Source organism: Zymoseptoria tritici, chromosome 19, assembly GCF_000219625.1.
Source record: "Zymoseptoria tritici IPO323 chromosome 19, whole genome shotgun sequence".
Taxonomy (NCBI): Eukaryota; Fungi; Ascomycota; class Dothideomycetes; order Mycosphaerellales; family Mycosphaerellaceae; genus Zymoseptoria; species Zymoseptoria tritici.
In genome coordinates, this window is record NC_018200.1 from 223,424 (window position 1) to 246,956 (window position 23,533).

The 23,533-nt window shown below is 51.9% G+C and overlaps 7 protein-coding genes across 7 annotated transcripts; 5 read left to right on the top strand and 2 right to left on the bottom strand.

Annotated features, from left to right (window-relative positions):
* Nucleotides 1-500: 500 nt before the first annotated feature.
* Nucleotides 501-653, bottom strand: MYCGRDRAFT_51785 (uncharacterized protein; the record flags this gene model as incomplete). Its single annotated transcript, XM_003847005.1, has 1 exon — nucleotides 501-653. A coding segment is annotated over one exon (153 nt), but the record flags the coding sequence as incomplete, so codon positions are not given.
* Nucleotides 654-5,336: 4,683 nt separating this feature from the next.
* Nucleotides 5,337-6,612, bottom strand: MYCGRDRAFT_97953 (uncharacterized protein; the record flags this gene model as incomplete). The annotated part of the gene is made up of 3 exons (XM_003847004.1): nucleotides 5,337-6,039; nucleotides 6,093-6,464; nucleotides 6,524-6,612. 3 exons carry the CDS (start codon nucleotides 6,610-6,612, stop codon nucleotides 5,337-5,339), a joined length of 1,164 nt encoding a protein of 387 aa, XP_003847052.1.
* A 1,066-nt stretch (nucleotides 6,613-7,678) lies between these two features.
* On the top strand, nucleotides 7,679-8,320 carry MYCGRDRAFT_97954 (uncharacterized protein; the record flags this gene model as incomplete). Its single annotated transcript, XM_003846960.1, has 2 exons — nucleotides 7,679-7,871; nucleotides 7,926-8,320. 2 exons carry the CDS (start codon nucleotides 7,679-7,681, stop codon nucleotides 8,318-8,320), a joined length of 588 nt encoding a protein of 195 aa, XP_003847008.1.
* A 5,493-nt stretch (nucleotides 8,321-13,813) lies between these two features.
* On the top strand, nucleotides 13,814-15,148 carry MYCGRDRAFT_97956 (uncharacterized protein; the record flags this gene model as incomplete). Its single annotated transcript, XM_003846961.1, has 3 exons — nucleotides 13,814-14,038; nucleotides 14,493-14,662; nucleotides 14,911-15,148. The coding sequence occupies 3 exons, from the start codon at nucleotides 13,814-13,816 to the stop codon at nucleotides 15,146-15,148; spliced, it is 633 nt and encodes a 210-aa protein (XP_003847009.1).
* Nucleotides 15,149-15,502: 354 nt separating this feature from the next.
* MYCGRDRAFT_97957 (uncharacterized protein) lies at nucleotides 15,503-16,396 on the top strand (the record flags this gene model as incomplete). The annotated part of the gene is made up of 1 exon (XM_003846962.1): nucleotides 15,503-16,396. The coding sequence occupies one exon, from the start codon at nucleotides 15,503-15,505 to the stop codon at nucleotides 16,394-16,396; it is 894 nt and encodes a 297-aa protein (XP_003847010.1).
* A 5,598-nt stretch (nucleotides 16,397-21,994) lies between these two features.
* Nucleotides 21,995-22,493, top strand: MYCGRDRAFT_111789 (uncharacterized protein; the record flags this gene model as incomplete). The annotated part of the gene is made up of 1 exon (XM_003846963.1): nucleotides 21,995-22,493. The coding sequence occupies one exon, from the start codon at nucleotides 21,995-21,997 to the stop codon at nucleotides 22,328-22,330; it is 336 nt and encodes a 111-aa protein (XP_003847011.1).
* A 194-nt stretch (nucleotides 22,494-22,687) lies between these two features.
* On the top strand, nucleotides 22,688-23,176 carry MYCGRDRAFT_97959 (uncharacterized protein; the record flags this gene model as incomplete). The annotated part of the gene is made up of 1 exon (XM_003846964.1): nucleotides 22,688-23,176. The coding sequence occupies one exon, from the start codon at nucleotides 22,688-22,690 to the stop codon at nucleotides 23,174-23,176; it is 489 nt and encodes a 162-aa protein (XP_003847012.1).
* Nucleotides 23,177-23,533: the final 357 nt, after the last annotated feature.

A 23,533-nucleotide genomic window follows, 5' to 3' on the forward strand; every position in this document is an offset into this window, starting at 1 on the left:
GACACTCAACCCGTGATCGTCTCTCACGCATAGCAACTCTTCGCTTTAACGAAAGTTGATTCTGAGGAACGATGTCAAATGTTGATGCATTGTTAAACTAAGGAAGAAGAAGAAGAAAGAAGGAACTATATACAGAGGTGTTGGTGAATGTTTGCCTGAGGCAGAACTTTCCGCTGTATTCCAAATCACCCCCTTCCTTCGCACTTCCTTCTTCCGGCGCATTTCTGAGCGCAGCCGTAGCAGTTCTGAGACCTGCGGAAACGACTCGTACGAAAGCTGGAAACGCCAAAACTGCAGTAAAAACGGTAGAGCCATTGGCCAATAAGAGGCCAGAGAACTCCTTCAGTTTCTGCACGTGACTGAAGTCTCTTCATTTCTCATTCCTTCTTCGTGACCTCCTTGGTGAGGTCGGTGATGCCAATGAGCTGGCAGAATTGATGGTGTTTTGGTGCAGTGAGGGCCTTGGTGAGGCCATCAGCGGCTTGTTGTTCGGTTGGCACCTATTGGAAGGTGACCTTGTGGTCATTGACTTGTTCTCGGAGCCAGTGAAGACGGTTGTTTATGTGCTTGGTGCGGCCGTCCACTCCACCACGCTTGGTGAGAGCGATCTGGCTCATGTTGTCCGCCTTGATAGTCACTAGAGTCATTAATAGTTCAATAAGGCTGAACTCCGAGCAGAGCGCTGAGAGGTATGCTGCTTCTTAGCATGTGGTGACCGCGGCATTCCACTCAGCTTCTGTTAATGACAGTGCCACTGTGCGCTGCTTCACCGACTTCCATAAGATGAGGGAGTTATTAAGGTGGAATGCATAGCCGCCGGTGGAGGTGCTGTCATCGCGGTTGTCTGCGTAGCTGCTGTCGGTATATCCAACCAGCTTGAGTTCCTTGCCCTTGTCCTGACTCTTGATGGTGATTCCATGGCACCGCGTGCCCTTGAGATATCGAAGTATTCGCTTCGCGGCGTTAAGGTGATCGGTCGTTGGCTTCACCAGATGTCGTGAGAGCTGTGCGACTGCGAACGTGATATCCGCGCGAGTCTGAATCGATGGCCACATAAGGCGTCCGATGAGAGACTGGTATTCGTTAAGGATGTTGTCACTCGGCTCGTAGTCGTTCTCAGCCTTGATAAGCTGAGTTCCTGGTGGAAGCGGTGTTTCGAGCGCCTTAAGGCTATCTGCGTTGTAGCTGTCAAGGAGCTGATTAATGTATGCCTCTTGAGTGAGGTAGATGGCCTTCTTAGTGCGGTCACGAGTAATGTGACATCCAAGGTAGAATGACAATTCGCCAAGGCACTTCATTTTGAACTGTGCGGTCAGCACCCCCTCAATCTCGGTAATCGTGGTAGTTGTCAGTGCTGCCAGAATAAGGTCGTCAACGTAGACTGCAAGGATCGCCTTCGTGATGCGGTGTTGGTAGATGCACGGATCTAAGAGCAGCGGTTTGAAGCCCTTGCTGTCAAGGAAGAGCGTGAGCTGCTGTTGCCACAGCATTAGTGACTGCTTGAGGCTATAGAGTGACTTGAGCAGAAGGCACACGAGCGGTTGTTCCCCATCGAACTGAGCAAAACCATAAGGCTGCTCCACGAAGATTGCGAACTCCTTCATCAGCGTGTTAAGGAACGCAGTGATGATGTCGTATTGCCGCGCTTCAAGGTCGTAGTGAGCAATGATGGTCATTAGCACCTTAATTGATGCCGCCTTAGTGGTTGCTGCATAGGTCTCTTCATAGTCAATGCCTTGTCGTTGACTGAATCCTTTGACCACCCATCGGCTCTTGTAGATGAGCTTCTCGAGTGTTGTGGCCTTCTTGACCTTGTCTACCCATCGCCCCTTAAGGATCTTAGGGTTGTTGTTCACCTTAAGACCACTGTCTTCAAGTGTGGTAATTGTGTCCTTCTCTAGTGGCCACCTCACCAGTCGCTAAGTGCCGTTCTCGTGAAGGCTATCCATTTCCTTCTGCCTCGCAGCCTGCCACAGGGGTGCTTCTTCAGGCGTGTGAGCTGCTGGAATCTCGGAGGTGATGTTAAGCGAGTCGATGAGGCAAGAGAGTGCTCGGTGTGGCCAGACGGAAGGATCGGTGTCAGCCAGTTGGCTCTGTCGGCTCTGATTGTCGAGAGCCTTCTGAGAGGGGTGTTTGGTGCGCGTGCTTTTGCGCGGTTCCGCTGTTGGTGCCGGTAAAGGTGGAGCGGCGGTTGCTGGCGGTATGGTCGCTGGCGGAGGTGGTGCTGGAAGTGCTGCTGGCGGTGGAGGTGTCAGTTCTGTTGTATTTCCACCCCCTGAAGTGACGCCTTCATCGTCGTCTTCACCAGTGACTTCAATTGGCACGTAGTCCTCATCAGGTGTGTCGAAGTGCGCTTCGTCGAACGTCACGTTCACTGATCGCACCACCTTGTGCTCTGAGGGCAGGTAGACCTTGTAGATGTTGTCACCTTCAAAACCAACGAGTCTTCCAGTGATTGCTCGGTCTTCAAACTTATTACCGCGTGCCAGCTCTTAGTTCAGAACAAAGGCGGTGCAGCCGAAGATGCGTAGATTGCCGATGTATGGCTTGGTTCGCGGCCACTTGAAGTGTTCAGCCAGCACTTAATATAGTGACTTTCTATTCAACGCTGGTGATGGTGTCTTCTTTATGATGTAGGTCGCTGCTTCAATTGCAGACTGCCAGTGTGCCTTGCCAAGCTTGCCACGGCTCAGGAGTTTCCGAGCTAACACACACACGAGGTAGTTTGAGACCTTAATTCGACTATTGCTCTCGGAGTTCTTTGGAGTGGTGATAATCAGTTCAATGCCATTGTTAGCGCAGAAGTTGACTATCTTGTTTCCACCGAATTCACGACCTCCATCGATGTGGAGAGTCTAGATGTTTCTTCCTGTTTAGTTCTTCACCTATGCGTTGAGGTCTTGAATAGACTTGAAAGCACCATCCTTTGTAGGGTGGAAGGCCACTCGTGGTGCTTTTGATAAGGCACAAGCTATGTTGGTGAAGTACTTCTTAGTCAGTCCAGTGTCGCTGCTCACGGTGACGACGTCTGCGTTCCAGTGAGTGAGTGGTAGCTTGTTGCTGCTGTCGGACTAAACGCGGCTCTTGATGCGCTTTGCGTCTGATTTCCTGCAGTCGTAGCAGACTCCATCAAGCTCTTCAGAGCCCTTGATGACCATTCCTTCGGTGCCGTTCTTAATGAGATCCACCTTCCCTTCAGGAAAGTGACCAAAGCGGTCGTGCCAGACCTGCGCGGTCTCCTTTGAAGGGTGTAGGATGTGTGAGCTGGCGTTCGCTTGTTCTTGTTCCGCGAGCACCAGTTGAGGGATGCCAACCTTGGTAACAACATCCGCGACCACTGTATTCTTGGTGAACAGCGTGTCGTTGTTATTGCGGTAGAATAGGCCCTTCTTCTTGAGCTTCTCGGTTGATAGTAGATTGGCCCTCAAACCCTCCACGAACAGCACGTCGGTAAACTTGACTGTATTCACACGACTATTGCCTTAAACCCTCAGTTTGATAGAACCCAGTGCAGTCGCTCTTGATGCGCCCTTGCCGAAGTTCACCATCATGTCGACGGCGGTAACATCTGTTATGTTTCCGTAGTCGTTGGTGAAGTGCGATAAGGATCCAGAGTCGACATACCAAGTGTTGCTGTTCTCGGTTATGTGCAGGAGTTCGACTGTTCGCTCAGTAATGTGCTCAGTCGCTGAGGTTGCTAAGAACGAGAACTCTTCGCTGGCCGTGGTATGAGCAATTAACTCCTTCTTTGATGACCACAGTGGAAGTTTCTTCTCGTGTTCCTTCAGCTTGCAGCCGTTCTTGTTGCAGCCGAACTTCGGAGTCCAGTCTGACGGTCGTTGTTCAGGGTGGAGGTGGCGGCATTTATCAGCATTATGCCAGGTGGATCCGCAGTGGGTGCACTTCTTGGAGTCCTTGTTGTTAGTGCTGCTTGGCTTCGCTAGTAGTTTGGAGCCGCTCTGAGTCTTGCGAATGAAGTTAACTAAGTCGATTGAGCTCTGCGCTCGTTGCTCATCAAGCAGACCAGCGATCACATCGTCCAGCTTTGGAAGATTCTCTTTGCTAGCGGCGGTGCGCATACGTTCACGCAGGTTGGTAGTGAAAGCGTTGTAGTATAGAGACACCAGTGTGATGAACTGGTACAGCTGAATGGTCTCGTCGATTTCCAGCTTTGATTCCTTCATGTTGGTGCATGCGCTCTTGTATGCGCTTGCGAAGTAATCGATGTTCTTTCCATCGAATAAGAGCTGTTGCCATTCCTGGTATTTGCTGAATTAATAGGCCATTCCGGAGGGTTTGTATTTGGCCTCAAGATGATCCCATGCTTCCTTCGCTGTTGTGAAGGGTTCGAGGTCCATTGCGATGTCCTTTGAGACGCTTTGAATGAGAACACCTCGCGCCTTCTGGAGGTTCATGTTGTATTTATCAGTGCGGTCGAGGAAGTCTTCATCATCCTCGTCCTTCTTCTTGGTCGGAGTCTTGCGCTCGCCAGTGAGGTAGGTCCATAGACCCTCACCTTGAAGGAGCGCCTTGATCTTGATAGACCAGACCTTGTGATTCTCTTGACCTTTCAGCCACTCCACCTTCTTGTCAGTCATCTTCAGTGACGTCTTGGGGTGTAGTTTGATAAAGGAGAAAGAGGTGTTTGATGAAATGAGATAAGAGCGATGCGCAACTTCGTGCGCAGCTCGTTACTTATCTCGACAGCTTGGTGTCAGTGGTGGTGGTGCGTCTTGGATGCGCGACCGGGCTCATAACCAGTTGATTCTGAGGAACGATGTCAAATGTTGATGCATTGTTAAACTAAGGAAGAAGAAGAAGAAAGAAGGAACTATATACAGAGGTGTTGGTGAATGTTTGCCTGAGGCAGAACTTTCCGCTGTATTCCAAATACGAAGTCTTTGTGTCGATGGCAGCTTTTCATACAACCTTATGACGCTTCCCTCTTCGCGCCCATACGCATGGACAGCGATTCCCGAGCTTGACCGCTTCTCATGCGAAGCTTCCTTCCCATCATCCTTCACCTCTCAGAAGATAAAGGCCTATTACAGCCCGATCGCGAACCCTTACGCCTAGGCTGCGCAGCAACTCGCGTACTTGAGGATGTACTGCACGAAAGACGCCAATCTCCAGGCCAGCTCACAACAATGATGCCCGTCGCGCGGTACAGAGTACCACCCGCAGTGAAGCAGCTTGCAGCTCAACTAATGCAAGATCGACGAAACACCGAACTCCATGTTCCTCCGTTGGCCGTAAACATTCATCGAAGACCAGCAGCACCCAGGTTCATGTTCTGCAAAGCTATCCTAAGGCTGAACCATAAAGCGCGATGCCTTCTATTCCTCGTCGTCTCGCTTACGCTTGCGAGCTTGGGACTTGCAAGTGCCACAAAGACCACGACACTTCTCCAGGCGGTCGACAGCTTTTCCGGCATGATCGAGTCGAGTCCGTAGCACTTCGATCCGCTGCTCGGCCTCGCGTACGCCGTCTCGGTGGCGGTCATTGTTGTCCCGAGCAAGGAGAAGATCATCCTGAAGCTGATGAAGCTCATCACGATGCTCTTCGAAGATCTGCGTTATGTCGGCCTGGACTTGCCGTCGGTAGCCTGTACGTTCGTTACGGAGCAGCCCGATTTGCGCATTGTCTCTCACTGCGTCTTCGCGCAGGGTGATTAGTTCGGCTTCGGCGTTTCTACGTCTCTCATTTGCGGCCAAGACACGTGCGTTGGCACGGGCAACAATTCCTTCGTTCATGGTGACGTTGTTGTGGAGTCGGTCATCGACAGCTACGCGACGGGCCTCGGAATGCGTGAAATCCTCGGTCAATCCATCAAGTTGCGTCTTGACGGCAGCGAGATGTGCTTCGACTTCGCAAAGGCGAACAGTGGCCCGGTCGGCGCGCTCTCTCTCTTGAGCTAGACGAGGAGCAGTGGCCTCCAGGCTGCGAGCCAAGACAGCCATTTGCTGCTGCACATGCTCGATCTGTATGTCTGGCTGATCCTCATTTTCTGACACTGGGGAGGCACTCTCGGCCGCAGCGCTGCGAAATTGAATGAGCAAGGTTTGGACAGTCTGTTGAATCAGGGAACTCACCGTGAGACTGGTCTGTGCTCGATACCGATAGGACCCTCCTCCGCCATTGTCGGCATAAGAGATCCTCTCGAAGCCGAAGGGCTGTTTGGACTGTTTGCAGAGCTGGTTGGACGGTAGGAGGTGGACCGATCCGACTGCGGTGCTAGGCTCGAGGCTGGGGATGCCGTGTCGATGACCGGAGTTGCACAATCCGCAGGAGTGGCGGCAACGTAGGAGTTGTTCCGATCCGAAGGTGGTGCTGGGCTCGTTGCTGGGGATGTCGGGCTGAAAACCGGGCTAGTTGCACGGTATGGGCCAGATGGGCGCACAAAGTCACTCGTAGGGACGAGTGTGCCATCTCCGAATCGACATGGACTGGTTGGTGCGTAGACTCTGGTGACAGTTAGCTCAGTCATGTCGTGGAGGGCTCGACCGTATGGAAATCGACTTACGGAGAGTCTCCTCGCACGGGACTGGAGCCCATGGGTGCTGCTGTTCTGCCTTCTATCGTCGGCTGCGTATCTGCGTTGATGTGAGCCATCGAGGATTGCTGTAGTCGCGAACGGAGGTAATGGTGGACTTCAAGTCGGAGGAGGTGTTCGAAGAAGAAGAAGTCCAAGTAGGAGGCGCAAAGTGCCCAGCTTTCGATCGATTGCAAAGCCTTTGACAGCCGATACCCTCACCGCCCTGTTCGGAAGACGCCATGACCTTCTCCATGCCTCTATGCACGCATGTCTCATCCTCCACTGCTAGTTGCCTCTGCTCACGATATGCCAAGACCCACACCTTCAACTAGCGTGGCGGGAGTATGTGCCTACCCGAATACCTAGCACGATCAACCATGCATCCTGCAAGCGAAACCCGGTCAGATCTGTTTGCATGGCGGATAGTTGGTAGCGAGAACTCGTGTTCGCGATCGTCCGCCGGCAGGTACCCGTCGCGTGACGCAATGAAGCGGGACCTCGCCAGAGTCTTCTGATGCACAACTGAAGCCAGTACTGGACCACCAGGTCCCCAACGGGAAGCTTTCCAAGGATGTCCATTGTCGGGCTAGGAGAAGATATTTGCAGCCCTCGTTCCATTCCAAACACGATTCACGTTGGCAATGCGCTGTGGCGTAAGGCTTGCCAGGAGAGATGGAAGTGTGGGTGGGCCATCGGATAGAGACCGTAGCGCCGTGTATGCAAATGTGCTCGCCAGGAAAGTCCACCATACTGCATGCAATATGCCAACTGTCGTTTGCACGAGGATGCTCTGCAAGCTGCAAGCTAGGAACGTAGTGCAGTTCCCAGACGAATCACAGCGGATCCCGCCCGGCACTGCACTTCAATATCGCATGCGATCGGAAAACAGCCGTAGTGTGTAGCTGCAAGCTGTGAACCGTAAGCTGCAATGCAATGCAGCTCCGACCTTCCTTGTATTCACTCACCAGCTCTCCGCGGTGTCTGAGACTTAGATCGATGTAGTGCGGCGCGTGACTGAGACTTGCGGCGGTAGAGCAGGTCCCGACATGTGAAATTGTTTGCCATAGCGATCGCCATCCCTCAAGTATCGATCAAAGTTCTCTCCAGAAGATCGCTCACCAGACATCTCTAGCCCCAGTCACCATGCCAAAGCACACGCTATCGTCAGATGCTCCGCTACCAAAAGCCAAACGGCCAGCAACATCATTCAAGGCCTTCGTAACTCGCGAAACGTTCCTCTCCAAGAAGCGCATATATGCAGACAAGATCGGAAACAGCGTACAGATGGAGCAATGGCAGAGCGTGTACGAACAAGCGTTGGACGTCAACAATGCTGGTACGCACCTTGTCCTGACGTCTCTGGCGCTTACAACAGCTAACATGTCCATAGCGAAAGCCATCCCTGCGCCGATGGATGGGCCGATCATGAAGCATAAGTGTTCCGCCGAATGCTTTGGGGAAAAGCTCCTCCTAGAGCCCTCGCAGATTCTCCAACACGAATGCACCGAGGCATACAATACCGCAGGATGTCCCAAGACTACCTCCAGCTCCGGCTCCAAGCTCACCTCTAGGAAGAATCAGAGTGCCAAGATCCGGAGAGATGCGCTGAGCAAAGTTGCGCAGTTCTTGGGCACTCGTGGCGCATCCGGGCCTTGCAAAAGCATAGAGAATGTCGACGCACTCGCCAACTCGGTTCAGCTCAAAGTGGATTGGTCGTTGGCAAAGCGTCTCGCGGCTGAAACAAACGTGTTGATCCGCTTAGCCTGCTCGAACTCCTCGCCTTAAGCGTTGGATATCTTGTTCCTAAGACGGTCGTTATTGAAGCCAGATTACGCTCGGCTGACTTACTTCTCGGCCCCAGCGGTATCGAGGATTCTAAGGGTTGAGGGCTTGAGTACTGCTCCCTGTAGGTCTGTGACTTTGACCTTGACCATGACCAGCAAATGTGCACGGCTACTACTAGGATTGGCTTCGGTTGGCGCGGTCGTGCGCCGACGCAACACTTTCATCAGGGCAGCATGAACTTGTCGCACCACATCGTCGATCAATGCTTCGGTTTGTGGCCCGCTCTCTGCATCAGTCGACCACAGTGGGAACGTCTTTGCGGAAGGCAAAGAAGCAAGGTTAGTCTCCGGGTCCTTTACGATCTGCAGACTCTCTCCGGGCGAATCCAAGGGAACAAGATCATGTATCTCGTTGTCGTAGATCTGCGCTCGTTAGCTATAAGCGCATGACTATGACCGGGCTTACGTTACCTCCACGACGGAAATTTCAGCTGTGCACTAAAAACCTCTACTCTCGGCCTGCACGAATAACTGTACGAGAACCTCAATTGACCGTAGCAAGCTGCGAACACTAGTTAGCACACCGAGTGTCGCACGCAAGTAATAGGAGTCCAACACATACATGCCATCGTCGGACGTCAATGTCCAAGACTTGCTAGAACCCGTATATCCGAATGTAAGAATCGATTCCTTGGGAGAAGCAGAGTTAGTCGTGCAGACTGCATACGCCGCTTTGCAATTCTTACATTGTGGCCGCAAACGACGTTTTGAACGAGCTCACGGGCCTCCAAAAAGACGTCATCGTTGGAGCTGGATGGGTCGAAGACGGCATGGAGGACCTTGACGATGTTAACGAATTGCTGTCACCAGCTAGCTTCGGATCAAGATCTTTGCACTTACCCAGTTCTCAACCGATGTTGTAGCAGACCGTCGATGGCCCAGCATCGTTTGCGCGGTTTTTAGCGAGAGGCGAGTGCTAACTCCGTTGACCTTTTTGTCGTGGTGGAATTCGAAGTTGGCTCTCTCCATGTGAGCTTCAAGTGCAGTTGGAGATCGGATCCGGCAGCAGACAGCCAGATTCCCCTGCAGCTCAAAGATCCGCCACTGCAGCTTGGTCTCTGTAGTGTGGGTATCTAGATGCTGAATATGTGAGCAGGGACAGCGATCAGGTACGGAGCGATGATACATACCAAAGACGCTAAGCTCTGGGCGAAATGCTTTGACTTTTCTTCGGCATCCTTCCATTTGCTGGTGGCCTCGAGATACTTGACCTTAAGGCTATTGCACGCAGATACCGCACGCTTCAGGGCTATTTCCTGCTCTGCATATCTTGCTTCGACATCAGACAAACTACCCATCACTGACTGTAAGTGCTGCTCTTGTTCAAAACGCCCTTGTTAGGAGTTCCTCGTAGCATTTGACAAGAGCTGATCCGAGCTGTCCTTAAGCGCATCTATCCGCAATTGTACATTATCGCGCTGCTATTTAGCCACAACGAGGTCGCATTTGGAGGCATCTAATTCTTCCTCAAAGCTCTTCAATTAGGCAGACAGAGAAGTTCGCTCTCCGAAAGCGCTTGCCGCATCGTCCTTTAGTGCATCGACTTCGGCCTTCAGACGTTGTTCTTCGGACTCCAGATGTTTGATCAATTCTTGGTCCTTGTGCATTGCATGCTAGCATATTGCAAGCTCGTCAGGTGAGATATGTGCTGCGGCGTCTTCCGCTTTCTCGATTGCAGTGCGCTGTTGTAGTAATCGCTCATGCAATGCTCTGTTCTCGGCCTCCACTTCCTGCACGCGAAGTTCGGCCTTCTCGGAGCTTTCCTTGATCATGTCGACCTGCGTTCCGGCGTCCTCCTGGCATCTGAACTCCCGACCTCCAAATCCGTGTCTCGAGGCTTCCTTAACACTCGTCCGAGTCGTATCAACAGTGATCTCGGTTTCTTCCTAGTCGATGAGCTTCGGAAGCCTCGACACTTAGAGACTCTGGTTCAGCGAGGCGTAGTCCTCGCTAGTGGCATCCAGATCGCTGACCGCTGAAGACAATACCTCGAGACGATATTGAGTCACAGACAATTCATCCTTGCATGCGGCTAAATTATAATCTTTCAAACGGCTCTGCTCCTCTACACTCTCGATGTGCGCCTAGTAAGAGACTTCCTTGTTATGTAATAGCTCTGCCGACTCCGGATGCCCTGCCGAGTCGAGCTGTGGCACGATTGCGGCAGGCTCTTGACTGCATGTGTTCGTCGCAGGCTCTAACAGCGGTAGAGGCGGGTGGGCGCACCCCCAAAGCAGTCCCAGGCACCTGGAGAGGCAACAAAGGAGATATGCCAAAGGCACGAGCACGAGTACCACACTCGCAGTGCGAAATTCTGCCCATCTAGATGCCGACTGATCGTTAGCCCACATCTTCACGTCCTTCAGGCCTAGCGGGAGGCGCGCAAATTGCCCGAGAATCACATCTGGCGATGACGGGAAGGCCATCCAGAGCCGCACGGCGGACCAGAAAACGACGATAAACAGTATGTGCTTGCCGACCATCTTGATTTTGGGATTCTCGACGAAAGCTTGGAGTAGATGACGGAAGGACATTGTGCTAAATCGTGGCAAGGCTGCGCTTGGCGATCCCGATGGCTCTACCGGTCAGGGCTATGGACTCGCGTACGAAGGTCGTTGCACGCTCGCGCTCCACAAGAAGATCTTGATCAGCGACAGCCGCGCTGTCACGCAAGGCTCCGATCTGCTCGAAAACCCGTCCAAGAGGATGATTCGCATCTGCGTCGATGCTGGTCGCAAGGTGTGTGATTGCGGCGATGTTCCTACGTCGAGCGAGCGAGGGAGCGTGAGCTTGGCTGAGAAAGCCACGAGAGATCGCAGTACTCACTCTTCTTCTGACTGACTGATCTCTCCAGCTTCGTCATTGGCCGCAGGCAAAGCTGCCGCGGTGCCGCTTCTGTCAAACGAAAGGAGTGAGCATGAGCTTGGCGAGAGAAGAAGACCGCGGGACTTACGCTTCTGCGCTCGGAGTGGTTCCTTGAGCTTCACCGTTGAGTGACGGCATTGCATTCGGGCGGTACAGCCTGTGGACGGTCAGATGATGGGGCAATTAAAGGATCGAGCAGCAACTTACACAGTGCCCTCGCGCCAATCAGGCTCGATGATAGCGGCGACAGACGCAATCATCTGGTATTCGATGAATGGTTGCACCGTTTTGTGCACGGTAATGTGAGGAAGGAGGCGCAGCTGACAGCGAACAGGCCCAAGGTCTGTGAGGGACAGATGTGAGCGACGGCAACAACGAAAGCAGATGTCCCGGCAGAAGAGTTTTTTCGATATCGGAGAAAAGGACCAGCATCCTGATCGGTCGCAAGCACACCGCCCATCAGTCCCCACACAGCCTGAAGAGAGTCGTCAAGTTGCTAAATCGTGTGTCGAGTGCGCATGCGCATGTTTCAGCCGCCGTGGGCTGCCGTGAGCAATATGTCCAGACTTCCAGGTTGTGAGTATCTGCGGCCGGCTAGTGTGGAGGAAGGCCGCATGCACGGTCCCGTCTTCTCGGAGACGAGCTTTGGCGAACTTACCCTAGCCACATGTGTCCGTGAACCAGTTCGCACAGTGACCCATTGGCTTATCAATCGCAGAGATGCTGATTGCAGCACTTCCGTCTGCTCTACACAGGCCCTAGAACAATCGATCATAGCTCCTTGCCCAGATCTTGGAACAATGCTGCTGAAGCTTCGGCGTCCAATCGAGTGATCGCACTGCCTCCGGTGGGGGTACGCCCAGAATGTAGCAGAATTTGACTCCTGCAGACTTCCATCCAGGTCGCAGGACAGCGCCTCCACTCCATCGGTCTAGCACATATATGCAGGTCCGCACAGTGCCCAAGTGGAGTGGAGATCCAGGTCTGCTTGAAAGCGCGATTCCGCACCGTGCCGAGGTGGAGTGGAGATCCAGGTCTGCTTGAAAGCGCAATTACCAAGCTGCGTGGTTCTGAAAGCCTGCCCGTTCACGCACTGTGCAAACGACAGTGCACAGCGGTGAGGCGCCAAATGTCAACTGCAACCTAATGTTGCTCTCGTGCGTTCGCAACACCAGCAGTGCAATTGCGCGACTCCACATCGCGAATTGACAAGACATGCTGGCTCACCGTCTTTTGGAGCGTCCGCAGCGTCTCAGACCAAGCTGCGGAGGCGGTTGCCAAAGTGGAAACGCTGCAGCATGGAAGTCTCAGGAGAGTCGTCTGATTGAAGCCGCCAATGCTGCCTTACCTTCTTTAGAGAGGGAGGATTCTCTCCTCTCGTGTCCCGTGAACATCCTCCACCTCCACCGCTAGATCTCTGGAAATGTTCGAAAAGCGAGAGCTTCTCATCAACGGCTATCGCAATGCGATCCTAGCGCATGCTCCCAACTTTCTCGAAACTTACACGGAGGAAGTGTGTCGGGTGTGGAAAGTGACGCTCTTTCTCTGTGTCTGATCTTGCACTCGGAGCCGAGTATTCGTAGTGTCGTCCGCCGTTCGTTAATCATTCCCCTTGAGATCCCTCGGGAAGCTGACTGACTGCGTTCGAAGATTGGTCGGGCCGGTGAAAGGCTTGCTGCTCTCATCGTGTCGGTTTGCGCGCGCTGTGCCGATGGCGTTCGTCACATAGTCATAGAGTTCGGTGGCCATGTGCAGTGGTGATCCTTGAAGACGGCAGTGTTGGTGAGGGAGCGACTCGAACTCCCGTGTCGTCAAACAATTCTGGAAACCTCAGGCATCCAATTCATCACCCGAGCAACATCACCAGGCTCCAGTTCTACCTTGCCGTATTCATCAGACTTCATTTCATCATCAGGCTCTATTCTTTGTTCCATCAGTCTGGCTTTGGACTGCTTTACGAATCAAGCACCACACACCTGTTAAAATGTCGGTGGCTGGCAATAGCTGGCTAGCTCCAAATAGTGTATATCAGGATATCTCTCTCCGTTGGTAGTTAGTTTCTTAAGCAACTACTTCATTAATCATTCAATTTCAAAAACACCTAACCGGGCGCTCAAAAGTCTCTCACATCACCCCATGTGAAGCATCAGTCATCTCTTTGAAGTGCTTCGCGCGACGAGAGTTGGCAAACCCCTCATGCTTGGAAACTTGTGACCTGGACTGGCCACAGTCCGAGATGCGCTTTCTGTTCGCACCACCACGTTTGCCTGCGATGGACAGAACTAGTTGATCAGCACGCTCGTCCCATGCCCTTCGAATAGCTTGAGCTTCAGACTTCCGCTACAGTCTCGGCTTCTCTGGGACTTGGAAGCATCATCATAGCTCTGGTCGGAAATCTCTTCAACCTCTTCAACACCGCCCTCGCCTCCGCCATCGGATTGGAAGATTCGTTGGAGTCGTCGTCCAAGTCGATATAATCCTCGCCGCCCTCATCGGAACTCCCGTCGGTCAATCGCTCGTGTTCGTTTTCTTCGTCGGATGGGGACTCTTCCTCGTCATTACTATCGTCATGGCTGCCAGCGACTCTGCTGCCGCTCCTGCCGTGTCTTGTACTGCTGCGGCATCCCTCCTCTTCTTCATCGTGGCTTTGATATTGGCATGCTTCGCCGGCACTTCCATCGCTACCTTCTTCACTTCCGTCGTCGGCGGCATCATCGTCGCCGCTGTCTGGCTGGTCCTCTTCTTCGTCGTCGATCATGTGATCCTGTATCAGATCGGTGAATTCTACCAGAAGGTCCTGCGCGTCTACTAGATGCCGGCGAGTTGACTCGTCGAAGTGCCGCAGCTGCACATCAAGTTCGTGCAACTCATCGGCTTCAATCGCTTGTCCGCTGTTGACGAGTCTCTCTAGAACTGATCGGGACTAGGTGTTGCTCTCGTTGACATTGTTCAAAGCCCTGGAACGGACACGAGATCGATTGAGATGACGGTGGACCAGCCGCATGATAGGGGTCTGCGGTGTCTGGTCTCGGGCAGCGCAGGCTCTCGCCTGGCCGGTGGTGTGTGGGGGTGTCTGCATTGCTGAGCGGAGCTGAAGGTGGTACAGGCTCGAGCATGTGTTGGAAGCAGCTTTTGGTAGCTACAGAGACTGCGGATCCCTTGTTTCGGGGAGCGGCGACGCTCTTTGATAATGAAGGAAGTGTAAGTGGAGTCCCTCACACGTTTCCGAGCTTGAACGGTTCTGACAGGGCCGGACGTGCGTGATGTACGGAGGATTGAGTGCAGGTAGGGAGCTGGTGATGCCGAAAGCCATGACCACGCAGGCGACGGTCTTTTGGCCCACCGTCGTGGGCTCTCGCGTCTCAGATTTGGGCCTCAGACAGCAAATCGTCTGTGTGGTACATGCATGTGGCTATCGGTGTGGTATCCCGACAGCGAGAATCGGCATGGCTTGGGAACAAAGCGGTCTCTTGTCCGAAGACATGCATCTGCAGCTATTCTACTAGCGCATCGGGCCCTCCGGCGAAGCTCCCGGCAAATGCATGCTACTGGAGACCTGCCGTATTGGCTGCTGCCACTCGTCTGAGCGGGCAGTCCCTCGATCGCATGCCGGCTGATTGAAGGCAGGAAATGATCGAAGGTGGATGAACAGCGCCTTCCTTACAGCGTAATGAAGATGCAGGCGAGTCATCCGAGCGTGCGTGCTCGGCAAACGACGTCGCGCCGTACCGTTGCCGCTGCCGTTCTCTCCATCGTCCTTATTATCGCTGTCGCTGGAATCTTCATCTCCCCCTGGTACGCCTCTGCCATCGCTGCGTTCGCCGTCGCCGACCTGGTCCGCTCCCGCGTCGCCTCCACAATCGCCGCCTCCGCATTCGAAGACGCACTCACAGAGGGCTGTTGATAGCTTTGTGGATTCAAAGCGGCCAACGATCAACCACATCGTCAGCTTCCTAGCAGCATCCGGCCTTCGTCCGGCTCGCCAGTGGACTCTAAAAGACTCTATGCATCGCAGCCACAGGCACCACGCTCAGCTGCGGTCTACGACCGAACTCCTTACTAGCGGTATCGATCCTTCTCAGTGACCCTTGCAAACACTTTTGATGGGGCGGACATGTATGCCGCTGTTCAACGTACTGGCCTACGATCTTGAAGCTCTTGGAACCGCTGCTGACGAGCTCTCTGTCAGCCACCCCGAAAAGTGGAATGCATATGTCGCCAGCAGCACCAAGCGACTGCTCTTCTCCAACAGGACATCATGGCGCGCCTTGGTGCACGAGAGCTAGACACCGGCTTGAGGGGCTGCTCGTCCGGTGCTTCTTTGCACATAATTGCCTACTTCTCTGCGACACAGCTCCGCTTGCCGGTCGATAAGCGTATTTGCAAGATCGCACAGGCGAAAATTGTGTTTTGTCCACACACCGCGATGGACCTAGCCGAGCTTCGAGCCGTGCGACACCTTGCGTTGGTGACACCGCATAGCAATTCGTGGGAGCCCGAGCATTGCACATGCACAAGCGTCAACGGGGGTCCACTGGCAAGTCGACCATATTTCACTATCCACGAGGGAGAAGGAGACATTTGCGTATATCACAACATACCTGTTCTCCAAGCACCGAGTGACGCTCCGCCTTTCCGCGATAATGTGCGTCATGGCCTCGGCCAAGACCGCAGCATCCGCATGTGTCCTCACGTGGCTGTTACAGACAACGAAGTACTGGACTCCTTTGAGCAATCCGATTTCTGGGACTACGATTCGGCGATACATCCCGAGGTGGGAGGGGACAAGTGTGCCGTTTGTGAGACTAAGTGGTCGTTCAGTCCTGAGTCCTCTGCCGCCGCTCACATGCACGGAAGGAACGTTGGCGTGCGCCCGATCTTCCCCACGCTATTAATCATCAAGCGTCTGGGCACTTTGCAGTTTGGAGACAAGTCTCAGCGGCTGCAGTACGCCCACCATCTCTCACCCGACGACATTGGCGGTCCTCTGTTCCGAAGTCGCCCAAGCATTGAGGCCAAGCTACGGACGGCACGTGTGGCTGCGGAAGTACTCTTAACAGCGGGTCGTGGGATTATCGCGGCAGAGGATTCAGCGGTAGTCGTCAAAGGCGCCGGCACTACATCTGACTCCACCGCTTGTCGGCTATGGTGACAGTGGAAAAGCCCGATCTTATTCTAAGGGACTAAACCTCCGGGAAATGCCAAGACCAAATTGAAACTCCAACTTCCTCTCTTACCGGGCTGACTGAATCTTCCAACACCTATAACACCACCACAACACTATAAACAGCGACGAACTTACGTTACCATTATCACCTCCTGCGTCGTCTCGTCATTTTGATATACTTATCTTGTCGTTACTATCACGGACGCTTGCGCAATCGCTCCTCCAACTTTCCGGTTACCTATATTAAGAGACGCAGCCGAGATTCTTCTACTAAGACTCCTAAGACTCCTAAACACGCGTTATCGACGACTCTACGCACGGCAGCGACTGTATAGACGACAACGAGCTATCTAACCTTCCTTAGAGCCTCCCTAACGACGCGTACTCGCAGTTTCAGACACAGCTACTACTAAGCTCGGATACACTAGAGCCAGAGCCTAAACTACTAACGGAGACTTAGGTTATTGCTCTAAGCAATAGGGATCCTGCTAAGGAGGCTATATAGCGTAACAGCAACGACAACAACACTAGCTATATGCTCACAAGAAGACGTGCAAGGGCGTTGTCGAACAAGGGCGTAGAGGCAACAACGCCGGCTAAACGAACGAGAAGGAAGTCGGTAACCTTTACGCTTCCTCCTAACTACATCGACAGCGATACAGTAGTGCCTCTAACAGGCGGCACAGTAGCCTAAATGCCACCTAAAAAGGCACCTAAGACGGCGCCTAAGGGCACAGCTCGTACTGCGGTAAATGCTAACAAGAGGAAGGAACGAGCAGCTAATAAAGCTACTAAACTAGCCGTTGCGAGGGCTGCAGAGGTCGCCGCTGATAAAGGGCCTAAACCAGCTGGCAAGCCGATATCGAAGAGGGCTCCAAAACTACTACTACTATCGTCCGATATTGATAGCAAGTTACACGATCTATCTCTTAATATAGCTAACTGACCTCGTTGTGTTTTTAGTGCTATCCGACGACTATAGCGTAGTGCAGAGCCCAGCCGAGGAAGCTACTAGCCAGCTGTCGCAGGACTCTCAGCCGTAGTCGACTCCGGTGCCCTCCTCGTCTGCAAAACGCCATAAATCCACGCCTACGCCCCCCGAGCAATACTCCGTTCTTACCACCTACAGGGTCTTATTTAATAGCTAGAAGCTCAAGGACTTTAGTTGCATATACACTAGTGAGCGAATACAGATCTAAGACTTGGTTAACAAGGCCAGAGGGTTGGCTGCAGAGCATATATAACGACAAGGCTTAAGGAAGCGGCTTGTAGAGCGAACGGCGTTATTAGAGGCTCGCAGGCATAGCAAGCAAGCTGTGAACGTGCCTATTAACTATAATAAGGACTCCACCACGCTGTCGTTCATGGCGTCGTTAAGTCCCTATATTAAACACTTCGCAGGCTTCTATTTGACCCTGCTAATGACAGAGCACTAGCACAACGTAGCACCGAACGGTGCAGCTACGGCTGCGATACTAGTCGAATTCGACTCCGATAAACTTACGCCGCTAGACGACGAGGATACACCCAAGGGCAGACGACTAGCTAACGACCGGACGAAGGAGGCGTTTAATGTTTATAAGGATACCTTCGCAAAGCTTATAAACATACACAAGTGTCAAGACAGGTTTTGTAGCGTTGGCTCCAACAAGACGGCTACGTTCGTAGGCTGTATGGTATTCCGTGGTTAGCACTTCGGCGTGAACAGCAAGACCCTTAGCGACTAGAGCAATTGCATTAAGGCCAACACTGCTACGATAGATGCTATGCCGCTGCATCTTATTAAGACGGTATTTCAGATAAACGAGGACTCTGTGAGAGGCAAGAAGAAGGTAGTAGCCGACTAGCTAACATAGTAGCAACAACAGCTATTGCAACTACCCCCTCCCTACTAGTACTACTACCCTCCACCGCCACCGCCGTCTATGCTACTACCGGCCGCGGCCGTTTCGCAACGCAGTAGCCCTCTAGGGCCGAAGGAAGAGCTTAACAGGGTTAAGAACGTAGAAGGCTACTGTGCATAGCTTAGTAACAGACACCCTTTAATGCAAACGATCTTAACAGAGGTCGTTGCCGCTGCTCTGTTAGACGACTTCTAGACTCTAGACATGCTAAAGGAAGAGCCTGACGAGCGCTTAGAGCGTATAGTTAGACAAAGGGGTATTCGTAAGCAGCTACAAGACAAGGACAATATTAAGAAGTATCTAAGGCTGTTAGAGGCTATGTAGGAGGTGCGAGGATAGTGTTGTCGTCGTAGAGGTAGTAGAGTTCAAGCTAAAGCCGAGTCCGGAAGCTGGTTAATTGTTGTACAAGTAATATCTCTACCGCTACGAATCTGATTATGTTTGTTCTTTTTTTACACTTTACCGATGGCAATAAGCTACAACATAGTGCATACATGTTAATAGATAACAATCATCTTTGATAGACGGTATTAGTGCAAAGTCGAATAATATTCTCCGCAGCTAGCGCGGCGCTAGCTTGCGGACCCTTCTTTTTAGCGTCAAATTCTGCTTAGCACAGAATACAATACTTTCTACTACGACTGCGCAATTGCACTCTACAGGCGTTAAAACAGAGGCACTCTATTACTAAGATCTGTAAGAGCGGGCGCCGGCAGAAAAGGAACGGAGGGAATTAACCGCGTAATAGTAAAGATATGTACATCTCTAGTGTTTACAGATCGAGGGGTAAGAAATCCGAGCCGGATTCAAGAACCCCAAGAACCTTAAATTCCGCGAATTTCAACATGACTAACTTGCATCAATTACTACACCACAACAACACAGCCAAATTCGCTAATTGTTTTTTTGTATAACAGCGCAGAGCTCGTACTGTGCGACGAATGTTGTTTCTAGATTATTAAATGTGTGCGTAGTTGCGCGGTGTAGAATCCAGCTAAGAGCGGGTACTCCCGCTTCCCCGCGGAGGTGACGGATTTGGGGTTTCAGCCTTAAAGTTTATATGCTTAGCAAATTCTCACAACTACTAACGACTCTTTAAGTACTAATATCGCGACGACGGAGGCTTACGAAAAATAAGTGAGCACAAAGGGCTTTAAGAGCAAGATGAGGGCTTTCGATTAAGCCCGCGATAACAGGAATCGGCTCGTTAGGGGGTGAGATATAGCCCTCGAGGGCTACTGCAATATATAACAGGCTTTGAACAAGTTTATGTGCTCAACCCCTCGGTCCTAATGCTTACAAGCTAGAGCAAGAAACGCCTTGAACTTCTTAATCTAGTTATCCTCGCTATACACTGGCATTAGGTTATAGTGTCTTCGTATCTAATGCTTTAGCAACTTGAACGTCTTCTTAATAGGGTTGTAGTCCGGTAAGTAGGGCGGAAGGAACAGTAGACGCACGCCTTATGCAGAGCACATCTTATGAAGAGCCGCTCGTTCGTGTGTAGCACAGTTATCTATAATTATCACACTGCGTGGTGCTAGAAACCGTCCACAACGTGGAAGGACGCATGTTTGTATCCACCATAAGAAGTCCTCAGACGTAACACTGCCCTGCTTAATAAGAGGCTTAGCAAGGTAGCTATCTACGGTGTAAGCTAGTAGAACGCTGAACCGCTCCGAGTAGTGTAGGTGTTAAATATCTCTTGCTTGTGTGCCCCTTAGTAACCAACCCCTTCTCCTTAATGCCAGTTTATCACTAGCATATGTCTCGTTAACATAGACGAGCTGTAATGCTATAAGCTCCTGCACTTGTGCTTGAAACATCGCCCTCGCAAGGTTATCTCGTTAAGCAGCTAAACGAGCCAGTATCTTGTTTGTGAAGTCCTTATCTGCAAGGCAGCGACTAATAGTCCGTGAACACACCTACAGGCTATATCTGTCGTATAGCGCCTCTCGTAGTTCCTCACACCAGAGCTATGGTCGTTCTACAACACAGTCGAGGAGGTAGTTACGATAGTGTGGCTCTATTAGTCGTGGCCGACCTCTACGAGCAGTAGGGAAGACAGTGCCGGTGTCGTGGTATCGCTTGATCCGCACGTAGATAGCGGTCTGAGAGCCCCTATCGTCGTTTAACAACAGCCTTACGATGTCTGCATTGCTCCATCGGTCGTCTAAAAGGTATTCGATTAAGTTCTCGTCTTGTCTCGTAAGGCGCATCGTGTCGGTCGCGCCGAGGGCGATTGCGTAGGAAGGGGTTGGCGGAAGTCGGTAAACAGCATCTAGAATGAAAGCTCGCATTAGTCGCTATCGATTGATGTAATTCCTATAGTGATACCTAATGTAGTTGTAGAGATATAGTTAATGTTTGGTAATTCGCGATCGCGGTAGAGAGGAAGTTGGAGTTTCAATTTGGTCTTGGCATTTCCCGGAGGTTTAGTCCCTTAGAATATGCTTGAAGCCACACGAGGACAGAAGTTGTGCGATGCACACCGCGGACGCTTAAAGATATAGATCTGTACCTTTTCGATCTCTCTTCGCAACCGGCTATTCTTGTACGAATCTTATCGCAGGCGCTTAGGAATATACATCCGGGTGCCTCTAGGATTTCTACTTATCACTAGACAAAATGTTCTTGTGCGACTTGCAATTTTCGAGATTTCACATCTGTACCTTTTCGACCTCTCTGCACCTCCAATCCCTCTTCATAATCAGCTGGTCTTGTGCGAAACGTACCGCGGACTCTTGAGAAAAGACAGCTTCGAGTCTATAACCAGCTGCTATACCACTGTGCTGTTCGCACCGCCGATGCTTGAGAACCTATATATACACTCTTGCTCTGTCTGCTTTGTTCGATTGCGCATGATGAAGGATTGGAACGGTGACAAAAGCCTCGGTCCGATTCGTCTCGTCGTCCTCCTTTCAGGCGTCATTCTGCTTTTCAGGCGTCATTCTGCTTTTCAGGCGTCATTCTGCTTTTCAGGCGTTATTCTGCTCTTCAGGCGCCATACCCCACAAGTCTGGGATTCCACTCCCCTCTGCCCCTAGTCTCAGTTCCTCAGTCCACGCCCAGTTAGCGCGGTTTCGACGCCTACTGTTCGTGGTCTGAGGGTCCGAACGCCGAATTTGGGAGATAGAGCGCAGCATTAGTATAGAATTTACACCTTAATAAAGCGCAGCATCGTTTCGGCCCTAAACACGAGAACGCAACAACGAAACTAGTTATTAAAAATCCGGCACTGTAACTTTGTAGAGCCGAGTCTTGCGATTCGAACGGTGTATTAATTATTTAAATCCGACGCTAAACGAAAGCTGTGATAGAGCTCGCGCAAATTCTTCGGAATTCTAATTTGTTAGGCGAAAAACAGGAAAATGCGAGCTCTATTAGGGCACGCAAAACACACTTAAATTTTCTATGCGATACGCCGTTCGAATCGCAAGACTCGGCTCTACAAAGTTACAGTGCCGGATTTTTGAAAAAGGTCGTTGTTGTTGCGCTATCGCGTGCTGCGCTGCATCTCCCAAAATCCGGCTTGGGCCCTTAGACCCTCTTAGGCGAGGCGCTCGAAGAGGTTAGTGCTCGCTGGCTGAGAGTGGTCTGTGCTTCTGAGACTACTCTGCCCCACGACGCTCGCTCGTGTCATACAACTCTCACGCCGTTATGGCTCGATATCGCGGCCATGATCCGTTTTTGGACCCTCTTACAAACCCGCCTTCGCCTTCGGATCCGCTTGCATATCCTACGTCGAACCCCACCTCTATCGCATCCACCACCACCACAATCGCCGCCACCGCCAAATTCGGTGGATCGAGCACGCACCGAACTCACAGTGCATCTCGACGATAAGCACGCTCTCGACTGCTACGATGTGCTATTGCGCGCATATCGCGCCTCGCCGCTATATGAGCCGGACAGTAAGGAGGATCCTTACGCTAGGATCGAGATTCTCGAAGCAACACTCGCACATTTGGACACCGCAGTCTGCGGGCGAGCGGAAGAGCTCTCTATCGCTTGAAGGTGGAACAAAAATAGGACAACACAGGACACCGCAGACAATGGCAGCAAGAAGCCAAGGAGCGACCTGGCGAAGAGGCTCAGAGGACTCGGAACTTGTCCCTGGAAACTACGTCCCCACCAGATATGGCGCGATCTCGGGGTGGAAGCGCTGTCATGCGAGTTTTTGAAAGACTTGCGGTCACTGGCGGTCGAAATAAAGACTTCGAAGACTACCTGGCTCGACGTCTTACCGCTTATCAAAGAGTCTGCCGAAAACCGACACAAGAAAGTGGTCATCGATTCAAACGGCCGTCAGGCTAGGCAGCAAAGCAACAAAGCCCTGGCACCACGGGATATCGCAGCCGCCCGAAAAAAAATGTTGGAGCAATTGGACCTGGATACACCTGCCACCCCGTTACACTCGGAAGCTATTGTCAGCCGAAAGCGCAAACGACAGGAACAGGATCAAGCCCAGGACGTGGTTGCTGAAGGCGATTTCGACAGTGATTCTGGCAGTGCAATGGACGCTGAGATTGGTCGACGTGGTCGAAGCCCTCTCCTGGATCGATCCTCGACGCTATGGGAACTTGTGGGATCGCATCACGATGGTATTGAATCTGACAGGCCTAATCCTCCTTCCGACTCTGAAAGAGCAGACCAATACTCACCTATCCAGATCGACGTATTTGACGATAATCCGCTGGACGGCGGATCTGAACATGCGAGCAACAACACCTCATACGACACGCACCGCCTTCCGGAACGCAAAGCCAAAGACCCACCGGCACTCGGCACACGAGCCCTAAAGCGGAGACGCGACGAAGCGCCAAAGCGGCCAAGTCCGGAAGTTCGGAAATCGAATTAGCGCATTTCTGCATTTCTAAATTAGCGCGGAATATGTCTATATCCTCGAAGTGTCGTGTTTTGCAAGGCTCTATATAGCTTTATATGTCCCTAGGCTATACGATAGCTATATAGGGTAAGGACAGAATATATAGAACGACGAACTAAGCGATTTTTCGCATTTTAGTCGTTACGATATACCCGCATTTTTGCTATGTAAAAATCTTGCCAAAAGTTGTAGTATCGACAAAAGTCTTAGTTATAAACTCTAAATTTCGACGCTCGAAGCTCGAAGTTCTTTAAAGTCCGGTATTCGAGATTTCGACGACGTACCTTCTTTAGGGCGTATCTTTAGTAACGAAGAAAGATAGCTATCTAG